This window comes from Candida margitis (genome assembly GCF_024628925.1).
Source record: "Candida margitis strain CBS 14175 chromosome Unknown scaffold15, whole genome shotgun sequence".
In the NCBI taxonomy this organism is placed as follows: domain Eukaryota; kingdom Fungi; phylum Ascomycota; class Pichiomycetes; order Serinales; family Debaryomycetaceae; genus Lodderomyces; species Lodderomyces margitis.
The window spans coordinates 37,624-50,826 of record NW_026261724.1 but is presented as its reverse complement, the minus strand read 5'-3'; the positions used below and the strand labels follow the sequence as shown (position 1 = coordinate 50,826).

The 13,203-nt window shown below is 37.6% G+C and overlaps 4 protein-coding genes across 4 annotated transcripts; 3 read left to right on the top strand and 1 right to left on the bottom strand. All coding sequences in view use genetic code 12, as the record gives it.

Moving 5' to 3' along the window:
- Positions 1-133: 133 nt before the first annotated feature.
- Positions 134-4,024, bottom strand: RAX2 (Rax2p; the record flags this gene model as incomplete). The annotated part of the gene is made up of 1 exon (XM_051813801.1): positions 134-4,024. The coding sequence occupies one exon, from the start codon at positions 4,022-4,024 to the stop codon at positions 134-136; it is 3,891 nt and encodes a 1,296-aa protein (XP_051674284.1).
- A 1,818-nt stretch (positions 4,025-5,842) lies between these two features.
- On the top strand, positions 5,843-7,846 carry GSG1 (Gsg1p; the record flags this gene model as incomplete). Its single annotated transcript, XM_051813691.1, has 1 exon — positions 5,843-7,846. One exon carries the CDS (start codon positions 5,843-5,845, stop codon positions 7,844-7,846), a length of 2,004 nt encoding a protein of 667 aa, XP_051674283.1.
- Positions 7,847-8,114: 268 nt separating this feature from the next.
- On the top strand, positions 8,115-9,821 carry CANMA_000016 (uncharacterized protein; the record flags this gene model as incomplete). Its single annotated transcript, XM_051813581.1, has 1 exon — positions 8,115-9,821. One exon carries the CDS (start codon positions 8,115-8,117, stop codon positions 9,819-9,821), a length of 1,707 nt encoding a protein of 568 aa, XP_051674282.1.
- Positions 9,822-10,965: 1,144 nt separating this feature from the next.
- BUL1 (Bul1p) lies at positions 10,966-13,197 on the top strand (the record flags this gene model as incomplete). Its single annotated transcript, XM_051813471.1, has 1 exon — positions 10,966-13,197. One exon carries the CDS (start codon positions 10,966-10,968, stop codon positions 13,195-13,197), a length of 2,232 nt encoding a protein of 743 aa, XP_051674281.1.
- Between the last annotated feature and the right edge of the window lie 6 nt (positions 13,198-13,203).

Genomic DNA, 13,203 nt, shown 5'->3' with positions numbered 1-13,203 from the left:
AGTTTATTGTACTGCACCAGAACATTTGATGCTTCTACAATTTACAAAAACCATTAGTCATAAAACGCCGAATATATGTTATAAAGTAATATACAAAACTAAAAAGAATAGAACCATAAAGAATACTATAATGCTACTTTTCTCTTTGTAAATCAATCTCATGCAATAGATCTTCAGGATTGACACTATCAATCATATCTTGTTCATGGATTCTTTGTACATATCCCTTTCGATTCCTTAGCAAAGCGAGGTAGGGGATCAAGTACAATAATCCAAACAATGAGGTTGATCCTAAAGCACATGCCAATGAAATACCAACAACTTTCCCTTTTGATAAATAATTATGTAAGTTTTTCAAATCGTCTGATGACTGAAGACGATAGTAATCGTCTATAAGTATGGTCTTTACATCGCCGATGGTTGAGTATGAGCTTGGTGAGGTAGTGTAAACATATGGGATCCAGGATGTACCATTATACAAAGCCATATTGACTAATCCATAATTTTTGAGCGAATAGGTTCCAGCAACAAGTAAGATATTACTCTTATCAAACAAGTCACCTTTATACGAGGAGGATTTTGACAATGTCAACAATTTCAAATCGTGGAAAACAGACGTATTGGAATCAGTATAGTCAATGTCGCTATCAATGTTGGCCCACTTGGATCCATCGAATCCGCAAATAAAGTCATCGCCCATTGCAACCATACGCCCACTCAGGTCACTATTTGAACGGTCATTCAAAATAAACCGATTGACCGATTTATTCAACGAGTTCAATGATGATATAGTATCAAATGATCCACCCTTGAAATTGTAAGTGAGGAATACAACGTTGTCATTGTCAAGGGTCAAATTCCTACCTGAGATGAGTACTCGACTCGAAGTGTAAAACTTCATATCAGTGACAACACCATCAATTGTCGCAGTCTGGCCGGTATTATCGTTCTGTGGATCAAGCCACCTCGTATTGGCAATATCGTATATGCATAGGGATGGACAGCTCAATGATCCAGCCGTATCAAAATCTCCACCCACTAGCAATTTCTTACCGTCATCGTACAATACTATCGAGTTAACACTGATTGGGTCGCCGTTACTATTGGAAAGAGCTGCCGGTTGGAATGAAGCAAAAGTATCATTTATCAAATCGTAAATGACAAGGCCGGTTATATCTTGATCGTTAACTGAAACTGATGAGTTCATACCAACGAACAAATATTCGCTGTTGCTATCCACATACAAGGATTGAATGATGGTATCATCATTCCACGTAATGTCGCCTTGTAACGATTGAAGAGAGCTTGATGGTTGCTTGTTGTTAATAATGCCCACATTTTCGACATTATTGGAGTTGAATTTCCCCCCAACTATACTCATGGTGGTGTTTATGTAGAATGAGCTTGAAATGTAACTGTCAACATTGGTTGCAACATCGATGCCATAGTTGGAAAAGTTTGCATTCTGAATGTACGCTTGGTCATTGGAGTAAAAGTCCATCACACTAAATCCAGAACCTCCGAGTATTTGCAACAGTGAAGTCAATGACGTCGCTTGTGTAAGGTTAAATTGACGATTTGACCATTTAAAGTTTGTATTGTCCCAGGTCTTGAATATTGAACCTTGTGCAGAAAACACATAATACTCGACTCCATCAATGGTGAAATCAGCAAATTGATCAAAATTGGCATCTTCGTAATCATTACCGAATCCATACCATTGGTTGTCTGTTGCCAATACAGCAAAGTTATTAGCCAGTGAGATCGATTCATTTTTGTTGGAAAGATCCTTAACTGTGGTGTCAGATATGCTGAATTGGCCAAGCACTAGTAAACCATTGTTGAGACTAAATGTCTTTGATATGGAATTATTGAACGTAGCCCCTTTAAAGGTCAGAGTATCTCTCTTCCTTAGTGTTGTCGGCAAATCAATATTTGACTCATTTGAGGTGGTATTGTAAGATGAAACATTTAACGTAATCAAGTTGTTGTTTGTCAAGGTCAAATTATTGCTATCTGACTGGAATTGCCCAAGCATAAGCAATGAATCATCGTGCACGTTGATTTCATCAATCACAGAATCATTTGAGAGTCTACTGCTCAACAAGTTGATTGAAGAATTTCCTATGTAGGTGTTGTTTGGACTCAAGTAAGTCTTGTTATTGATCTTGTAGTGTACCAAATTTTCATCAAAATCTGAGAAATTAGCCAATGAATATTCAAATAATCCGTTTAGCTCAATCCGGGTAAAATTTGACTTCAATGAACTTTTTGTGTTGTTGGTATTATTACGGTCATAGTACAGGTCCAACGAAACAATATTTGCCACCACTTTATCAATAACCATGAATGGATTTGCAACGTCTGAAGTAATTGCTTCATGGAACAGGACTTCAATTCTGTTTGAGCTTCCATCAGAACTATTCAAATGCCCCTGGTATAAATAGTCAAATTTGACATTTTCATTATTTTGGTAAATCAAGTTTGAAGACAATATGTCATCGTCATCACCATACACAGTAACATTCACAATTGCTCTTTGGGTGCACGAATTATCGGTAGCACAGCCCGGGGTATTCATTATGATCGAGTAGTCTCCCGAGTATGATATATTGGGGTACAATGCAATTTTTGCTGACGTATCATAACTCACCATATAATCAGTGTTTGTGACAGCCGACGAAATGTCCCTGACAGATTGGAAATCACCAGAGACAATCTCGGCGTAATTGTTATCGTCTTTCCCAAAATCACTGCCACAATTTGGTTCATTCAATGTATTATTTCCAAACACTTGTATCGAATTTTGGTATAGTTCAAACCCAGCAAATGCACCCTTTTCACCGTACCAATCTATAATTGTTAATCCGATTGAGTCAAAGCTAACTGAATCAATGAATGCAAACTCTTGAAAATTTGATCCATAACCGAGATTCTTGGTTTTAGTGTTGGAGTCGTAATATCTAAAGTATGTTCCATCATCTTCATCGACAAACACATCATCTTGATTTAAGTCGGTGGCATTGTCCATATTATTATCAACATAATTATTCAATTGGTCAAAAGCAACCAATGGACACCAGGCATCACAAGTACTCAACTCATTAGTTTCAGGATCGATATAAGTAAGATTCATAATACCATTATTGGGATATGAATAGATCCTGAATAGCTTGATGCCGTTGTCACTTTCTGGTATATAGATACGCGCCTTGGTGGGTGTAACTCCCTTCATTTCATCAGGAAGTTCGACTTTCCATTCTGCTCCTGAGCTTGGCTTGGCTTCCCAAACATTATCATCCGACGGGCATATGACAACAGAGTTTTCACTGTCATCTTGAGCGTTAACAGCTGTAAACAGACCGTGTCTAAGTGATATCTGTTGTTCGGCACTCACAATAGTTGAATTGGTCTCATTGTTGTGGCGCGTTGAATTAGTGGTCATATTATGTATTAGAAGATCTGAAAGACCCAATGTGCTAAATGAACCACCAAACAAAATTGATCCCTTATTTTTATCGTCTTCATCTGAGAGTTTGGCAATGGCGTTTATGGTTGCATTGTGACCGAATCCCTGAAACAAAGTAGATGAAAGATTTTTTGACGTTATATTATAAATTGCTGCTCCGACTGTGCTGTTGTAGGTAAAGTTACCTCCAAGATACAAAAGATCATTGTCGATAAAGATTGTGTTGATATGTCCATCGACCTTGTCATTATCGGTAATTATATCAGTTGTTGAGTTTGAAGTGATATTATAAATTATGGGACTTTTAACCAGTTTTCCATTCAATTTGGTGAAATCACCATTGAGTACAACTGTATCATCAGACAAGCGATATAGCTGACTAATTTGTCCATCTAAATCAGCATATTTTGAGTTGAAGTTGTTGGACGAGTCTTGTACGTATAGACTGTTTGTTGTTGATGATGATGATGATGATGATGAATTGTCTCGTTTCTTATGGGAAGTGTCTGTTGAACGGTCCATCGAGGGTAATGCAACTTGGTCGGATGCTCCCATATGACTGTAGAAGCTGACAGCAGAGAATGATCCGAAAAACCCTATTCGATCTCCAATGGAACTATAATCTAGCTGTGGCTGGCTGACATTTTGGAATAGTGAACTGGTGTCAGCTAATACTGCCAGACACTTTAGTAGAAGTAGTAGTAGGATCTGTAGTAGTATATTGTTGTAGAAAGCCATGTCATATAAGGTGGTTTATACTAATGAATTGGTGGTTGCGTCTGGCGATCCGAGATCAGAATATGCTTGTTGAAAAGGTCAAATAAAAAAAAAAGATTTAAAAAAGCCAAAAAAGTTGGTCTTCTGATTTAACGTGTTGTATCAAATGAAATGAAAGAAAAAAAAAATTGAGGTGATAGTAACGATTGGACAGTACGCTTGTTGATATGGTGATGATCAAGCTACTAAAGTGGGAAGATGTATGTATACGTATGTGGGTTGAAGGGTGGTTGTTGAATTTGTATTTTTTTTAGATTTGAAGAAAGTTTGGTTGTAAAGATTTTCTGAAGTTTTTTTTATTTTTTTATTTTTTTATTTTTTATTTTTTATTTTTTATTCTCTTTTTTTTGTTGTTTTATAGAAGTGCAGAGAGGGTGAGTGTAGATCTCGTGTCTTTCTCCTTTCTCTTTATTGTGTACTTTTGTAAAAAAAGAATTTTTATTTATTGTTAATATATTTCTGTCTGTTTGTCTGTCTGTCTGTTTGTCTGCTTTGTTTTTGTTTTTGTTTTTGCTTTTTTTTCTCTATGAATTGTTTTTCTACGTGTATGTTTGTGTCTGTCTGAAACTATAACTTAACTTTCTATGTCTGTTGTTAGGTACTGTGTTTACATTTTGTATTAATGCGAAATGTATCAAATTTGTTTCATATTTTTCATTGTCGGATATGCCGTTGTGTTATGTATCCACGACAATCAATATGGTACGTTCCACGGTTTGTCTGAGAGATGTGAGCTGATTTACGTATAGTTGTAGCCAATGCTTCTACTTGTTCAAAAGGTTGGAAATAGTTCGGTTAAGAAGTAGTCAGAGGCAATGACTTACATTTGACAGGTTGTCAGCCTTCTCTGAATTGCTATCAGAGACCAAAGCTCTTACTTTGATTGACAAAATGGGGTCAGTTCATTACAATCCTTCACGCTTCAGTGCAGCTTCTCACATTAAATAGAAGAAGGAAGAATTCGTTCTTGGACTCATTACATCGTCTAATTATTTCCTCAATCAGACGAAACATTAGACACATTTGTGCTTTGTGTAAAATATGCAAAAAAATTAACGTTTTTTAATTTTTCATTTTTTACGTGTTAGTGTCAGGGTGTGTACATTTTTATTCTTCGTCAATTGAATGGTGAATCCGTAGTATTCATCACTCTAGGGCGTTATAACAAAAGCCTTGATTGCAGTTTCCAGCCGTATATGTATATAAGGGGGAGTCTATTTCAACAGTACATATCTCATGCTTAATGTTTATGATAGTAAATTATTTGAAATAGACACTACCGAGTGGAGACTCCTATACCTCGTGCTCTTCTTTGATAAAGAAGAGCAGGTAGTTTCTGGCCAAGAACATGGTGAATATAAGGTTTGAATCCAAATACTGGGATGGTTGTTTTTCTCTGTCATGGCAAACTACTTCTTCCCTACCAACTTTCATAAAGTGTCGTAAATTTACTCTTACATGTCATACATTCACATTCTGCGACATTATTAGTTTCTGACAAAAATCTCTCTCCATTTAGTAACAGAAAAATACTCGATACTACCAAAACAAAGCGTACCCCATTATTGTCCTTTTCACAAACATATTATACAATAAATGGACTTTCCAAAGGGGTTGGATCCACAAGTTTCCAAACAGCACCTACTATATCACTCATATTCGCCGGTGGTTTCACTACAATCAACTCATAATGCCGATTTATTCTTTCAATCAGTACTAAATCGCAATGATTCAATATCTACTTTGCAAATATTCAAACCCTTTGGCAACAATATCAAATATGCAATACCTAATCAACAGTTTAAAATTACCAACACGCTGCTAATTACAAAGAGTTATGATTTTTTCCCAATAAGGTTTGAGTCTACATTGCCTGAGATACTCTCGGTGACCAATGCCCAGCAGAGAAGGAGCCATGATGGTGTGAGTGTATCCAGTAGAGAACTGAACTCATCGATGAGTGGGTCAGGGGGAGGGTCTATGGGAAATGCCATAGCAATGGAAACTCCGCAATTGGAACAAAGATTTAGAATCTCTTCGCTAGAACTGTACTTGCGTCATGCCGCTAAAGAGAATACCCCCGATTCAGAGTTGTATCTAACTTTTCTTGACAAGATCATTACTTCAAATAGACCAACTCCATTTGAGACCTTCAATCATCCAGTGGCCCAGATTTTTGTTATCGATTATGAGAATGATACGATAGACAATCTACGTAAATTGATGGTTGAGTTTAGAAACTACAATTTCCCAAAATATTTTCAAATTGATGATTTATTGATGCATGTGTTTGTTGTATTCGATTCAACAAAGTACAATGCTAGTGAATTATCAGGGTTCCAGCAGAACATCAGACTGAAGTTGAATATTGAATCGACTTTACTTGCCATAAGATCTGATGTAGCAGATGAACCTGTATCATTGTCCTTGCTTGAAAATTGTACAATTGAAGAAGATTTGCAGCGTCTTTCCCTAAATGAAGAAACTAAAACTTTTGACATGCCCCTGTCCATCGATACATCAATAAAGTTTGGTGTAAATACCTTCATCAACAAATGTCTCATTCCACATATGCAGAATAAATTACGACTTTGGGATGATCAAGTATTGCAACCAAAGAAATCAATTACAGGAAGATTTTTCTCAGCATCTCGAAAACTCTTCAACAATAGCGATTCAAACTTGCTTTCATCGACTTCGACCTCAACTTCAACTTCAACTTCAACTTCGTCACATTCATCATTCAACCATCGTGAAAATCAATACTACAAATCTTCCCCCGAGCAGATGACAAGAAAACTTGCTGATTGGTCACTAATGCTAAAAGATTTCAAGTATGCATATTCAACGTATGACATTGTGCGAAAAGACTACAGTAGTGAACGAGCATGGCTTTATGGTGCTTCAACGCAAGAAATGTGCATAGTGTCTCTTTTATTACAACATACTACAAACTCCACCACCCCACCAGATAGAAATACATTGCGTCGGATCAAACACGATATCATTGAGCCGTACATGGATAATTTATCATACACATTCAAATCGAGATTCAATTTAAAGACCTACAGTCTTGCAAGCTTTATAATTGTCGTTGAGTTACTTTTGCTCATGTGTCAAACTTATCAACAGTCAATATGGTGGTTTGATTTGATTGAGAAATACTTGCACAAATCAGTCGACGAGTTTGATAGTTCAATGCCAAACCTGTCGTATTCAGCAATAAAGGGTCTTTTATTTGAAAGATTGGGGTATAATAATGGCCGTTATTTCGTCACTTCGGGAAAATACATTACTGACCTGGCGACTGAACCAGAGCCAGTTGAAGAAGGAATGCATCGAAATAAATTTAAACTTGAATCAACAAGGTCGTCAATGGGGTTAACCAAATTTAGAAAATCGGCATTGTGGTACTTATTGTCGATGAATGAGTGGCATAATGCTGGATTAAAACTCCAGATAGATCGACTTTTGCCAAATGTGATGCATGTCTATGAGATGAATGTTGAAGGACGGAGTAACGATGATGATGATGAGAATGATGAAACATTGTGGTTTAATAGAAAAGATTACTTATTAAGTAGAATTAGAGACATATAGACTATTTTAACATCCTCATTTCAAATAACACCTAGTTATATAATAATGTCAAACTACTTTTGAACAGTTTTGGGCTTCAATTCGAATCTTTCGCTAGTGTTAAAGAATGTGTAAGATATGCATTGTTTGGATTATGACTCTTAATTTACGAGTCTGACTCCGCAGGTGGAGAAAAAAAAATATCAAATCAAAGAGATGTGGCACTAACATTTGAGATCTATATAATATCCCACATCCACTGCAACTCCCTTGAATTCACATACACAGTATGTCCAAAAGCGATGATGTCAAGATCATAGATGTTGACAAGCAAGGGAGAATCTCTCCCGCAGATGATATAACTGCAGCCACACCCTCCACATCAATCACAACATCGTCATCATCAACACCATCAACTACATCTAAACAGTACTCGATTTTCCATTACCTCAACCTAGCGTCCAAGAAGCTCGACTCATTAGGAGTCGAAACTAGAGGAATCGATCGTATTCTACCTCATGAACGTTCAACCAACAAGACAAAACTTTTGATCAGTGTAATGGGATTTTGGTTCTCCGCTTGTGGTGGCCTTTCATCAATGTCGTCATTTTACTTGGGTCCGTTGCTTTTTGAGCTTGGTTTACGCAATACATTGATTGCTGGGTTATTAGGCCATAGTTTGGGTTGCTTGATTGCGGCTTATTGTTCAATGATGGGTCCTCGTTCTGGGTGTCGACAAATGGTTAGTGCTAGGTTTCTTTTTGGATGGTGGTTTGTTAAGTTAGTGGCTTTTGTCAACATTATTGGGGTCACTGGTTGGTCGGTTGTCAATTGTGTTGTTGGTGGACAAATTTTGGCCAGTTTGAGCAATGACAAGGTTCCGCTTTGGGCTGGCATTGTTATCATTGCGGGTGTGACATTATCAGTTGCCATTGGTGGAATCAAACAATTGATGAGAGTGGAAGCACTTTTAAGTATACCGGTAAATCTTGCGTTTTTGTTGTTGTATATTGTTGCCTCGCAAAAGTTTCAGTACTTGACCTTGGATGACGCGATACTGGATTCAGCTACAATCAAGGGGAACTGGTTGAGTTTTTTTTCGTTGTGCTATTCCATCACTTCTACATGGGGTGGTATTGCTTCTGACTATTATATCTTGTTTCCTGAAGATACCCCCGATGTGCAAGTATTTGGTATTACCTTTTTAGGAATCTTTATTCCAACTACTTTTGTCGGGATTGCCGGACTACTCATCGGTAATGTTGCTCTTGGATATAAGCCGTGGGGTGATGCATATGCGAAATGGGGTATGGGTGGATTATTGAATGAAGCATTTAAACCGTGGGGTGGCGGGGGCAAATTCCTCCTTGTTGTCATTTTCCTTTCTTTAATTTCAAACAACATTCTCAACACCTACTCGGCAGCTTTTGGACTACAATTGGCTGGTAGGGTATTTGCAAAGATACCACGTTGGCTCTGGGCCATTGGAATCACTGCTGTATATCTAGTGGCTGCCTTAGTGGGAAGAAATGAATTTTCGACTATTTTGGGCAATTTCTTACCCATGATTGGATACTGGATCTCCATGTATTTCATATTGTTGTTAGAGGAAAATACAATTTTCAGAACTGATAGGTTTAAACATTTATACGAATTGGAATTTGCTGAAGACGGGTCGTATGATGCACCGTCATCAGTAGATGATTACAATAAGGAATTCAAATTTGACAGTCAGCAGCCGACTCATCATCACTACAATTTCAAAATATGGAATGATTATTATAAGTTGACCCGTGGATGGGCAGCCACGGTATCGTTCTTAATTGGTGCCACTGGTGCTGCTGTTGGAATGGCGCAAACTTATTGGATTGGACCCGTTGCACGTCGAATCGGAGGCGAGTATGGTGGCGATATTGCCATGTGGTTGTGTATGGGATTCAGCGGGCTTGTTTATCCGGTGTTGCGGTACATTGAGTTGAAGTATTGCAAGAGATGAAATAATAGAATAGATTATACAGTGTACACTATAAATTAGATTAATTATACGGTTAAGCTCTGTTATAGCTTACTTTGTACTAACACGGCGCAGTCGCAGTTTAGACGGCGTTAACCATTTTCCCCTCAAAATTGCGCATAAACCTACCCCTTTGCATTCCCTCCCACTTATGAAAAAGATTAACTCTGTCAAAATCACATGAAATTAAACGGCTGAAGGGGTATAATGGATTATCATTTCGTAGTTAAAATATTATGATCACTAATTCAAAGTGGGAAACCCCTCAACGTTATAATTAAACTCACGACAAGAATTCTAATTTTTTTCCTCTCTGCATGAGTCATACATTGTGTACATTCCTCGTATTTTCCAGAACCTTCTATTTAAGAGTAAAGATCAATTAATGTATTGAAGATCAGATCAAGCCGTAGCCGGCTTAGAACCATGAATATTAAATAATAATTAAGTCATAATCGATAACCAATAGGACAGCAGATGTATTGAGAAATACAGTGAATGCCGTAAACTGGTGGAATGCGCATTGCGTTAGCGCAAAATTTTTAATTGAGAAATCCTCCACTTTTGTTTTCTAATTTCTTTTGCATGGCTTTTTATTGACTCGCTTTCGTTATTAACATAGTAATTGTAGAATTGTAAATACAGTGGAGGTGACTATTTACTGGTGAAAACATCTTGTCTAGTAGACACTGCAGACGGAACTGTAAAGTACCAACACACTTTAGTTAACCAAAGGCCGTGAATTTGTAATGTTTTGGAGCGTAGAAGAGACCCACCACGGCTGCTTAGTCGCATAACTCTCCCTGTAATAAATATCAGAGAAACCAGAACCGTAATCAAGAAACTAAACCTAAACAAAGGTTGGTAGAGTATACGCTTGTTTGAACGGCCTGAGTAGTACGGGTCTCGGCGTTCGAGGTCCTTTGTGGTTTTTTTGTTAACACAAAAACCTTTAATAAGGCTCAGTCTAATTTTCACATTAGTCATGGTGGGAATTTTCCTCCGCCCTTTGGGATTTAAATAATCCACTGTACCCGCCATATTCTTTCTTTTGGTCATAAATTAACGAACTTTTCTTCTTTTCCTTCATCATCTTCCATATCGATTATTCAGCCTTCCTCTAACCATGGCGCCGAAACCAAAGTATTCCAAAACACAATCGTTTGATGAAACTATTAGCACAATACTTCCATCATACTCCATGTACACGTCTACAATCGGAATGAATATTAACGTTCCTGAAGACAATGATGATGACTTACCACCACCTCACTACCAATGCAACAACTCCGAATGGTCGGCGAGTTCAGAAAGCACAAATGTACACGAGATAGGCTCCTCAGCCGCGTCAACTACCCCAACATCTCTTGAAGAAGCACAAAGCAGACGTGTTGACAGTGACAGCTCGACCACAACTGTTGATAATATCCCATTGATTGTTGCTGATGAGAATGCCAACTTGATGGAGACTATTTTGGACAATGTACATCGATTGCCAAATATGACATTTGAAAAGCAAGAGATTTCCAAAGCCGTGGAACTCAAAGTGTTTTACACAAAAGATATAGGTGAGGTGGGCAAATCACCAGAGTTGATCGATCCTTCTATATATGAATATAAGCAAGGGAATCTCTTGAATGGTTACATCATTATCAAGAACACTTCCAACAGACCTATTCCTTTTGATATGTTTTACTTGTTATTTGAAGGAAACTTTATGGTTGCCAATGAACGTATGCCCAATGAATTAGAGCCAGTTAAAATTCGTCGTTTTTTGGAGATGTTTGATTTTTATGGCAGTTGGAACGAAGCCCATATTAACAGGTTGGTCACCGAAACTGCTAGTCCATATTTATGTGAGTATGGTAATACTGTTGATCCACTTGATGGGACATATTTATATTTTGGTCCAAAGAAAGAAATCTTGCCAAATCGAGTGTACAAAAGATTCTTTTCATTCAAGATTCCCAACAATTTACTTGACTCCGAATGTAACGAGCATAACTTGTCAAGGCATGTCGAGTTACCTCCAACTATTGGATTGTCAAGATGGGAAGTTGCCCATTACCCTGAAAGAAATTTAAACAAAATTAAGGATTTTTCGATCATGAACACGTCTATGGGATTTGGGGTTATGGCTAGATTTATTGGTCGAAAGTCCACTTGGGAAGTTGATTTCGGGAAAATTGTAACTCCAAAGCATAAGGACAATGCCAAGTTGGTCAATTCAAAGGGTGATGAGTATATCATTTTGAAGGAGTTAACGAATTACATTCGAGTGATTCCAACTACAAATATTCCAACGGAAAATGAGAGGTTAATGAAGTTGGTTGAGAATAGGTTGTTATATGACAACTTGGTGAAACGAGTAAAAGATAAGATTGACATTGGAAACCAATTGGAGAAAGCGTTGCAGTCAAAGACAATACCTGACTTGTCACCCGATCTCACTCAGGAAGAGATTGAAGCGGCAAAAATGAGTCAGTCGTATCAACATGCCGACTCAATAAGAGACATCAAGTCTAGTATGAGGAAATTGGAGTACTACGAAGTACACATACAGTTGGTGAAGAGATCAATCACCGGACATAAGAACCTGGGTGTTTTGCAAGTCAAAACTCCAAAACAAGAGTATCGTGTGAAATACATACCCCCATGCAGATTCAGGGAGGATTCAATCAAAGAGTTGGAGAAGACGTGGAAATTCGATGTTCCAATTGATTTAACGACTATATTTCCATCCAACGACAAAATGAATGCTCCGCCAACCATTAAAACCATCGATGCTGAATTAGTGGTGCACACTATGAGATCAATGAATGCTCCGATAGCACTCGAATTCAACCACGACTTGGTTTACAACAAGTATCCTAATAATAGTAAGCGTGATGTTGACTTGGACACATTTAGCAATAATGTCGTCAGGCCATTTAGAAATTACTCAACAGAACTCTATCATTTGACCCAAAGGCTAGGGTTGCAAAATTTCAGAATTGAAAAACAATTGGTCGATGACTTAAAGTCAATTTGCAAAATTGAAGAAAAATCAAATAATTTAGTCATTGGTGATGTATTGGTTGACAATGAGAAATTTAATTACAAGAAAAATGGCATTAAATGGACAATGGCAAATAACGCAGCAACATCCTCAATTAATTTGAATGTCAATCTCGGAGACCTATCTTTGAAGGGTGTACCTATAAGTACTGCTATGGGTCCTTCGTATGACAGATTCAACTTGGTTCCTGATTTTCAGTCTTGTTTCATGACGCGATCGTACCATTTGAAGTTGACTTTCGAGTTAAGCAATGGCGAGTGTGCTCGCATTAAAGTACCAGTGATCATAGAGAAAGCATGATGGGTC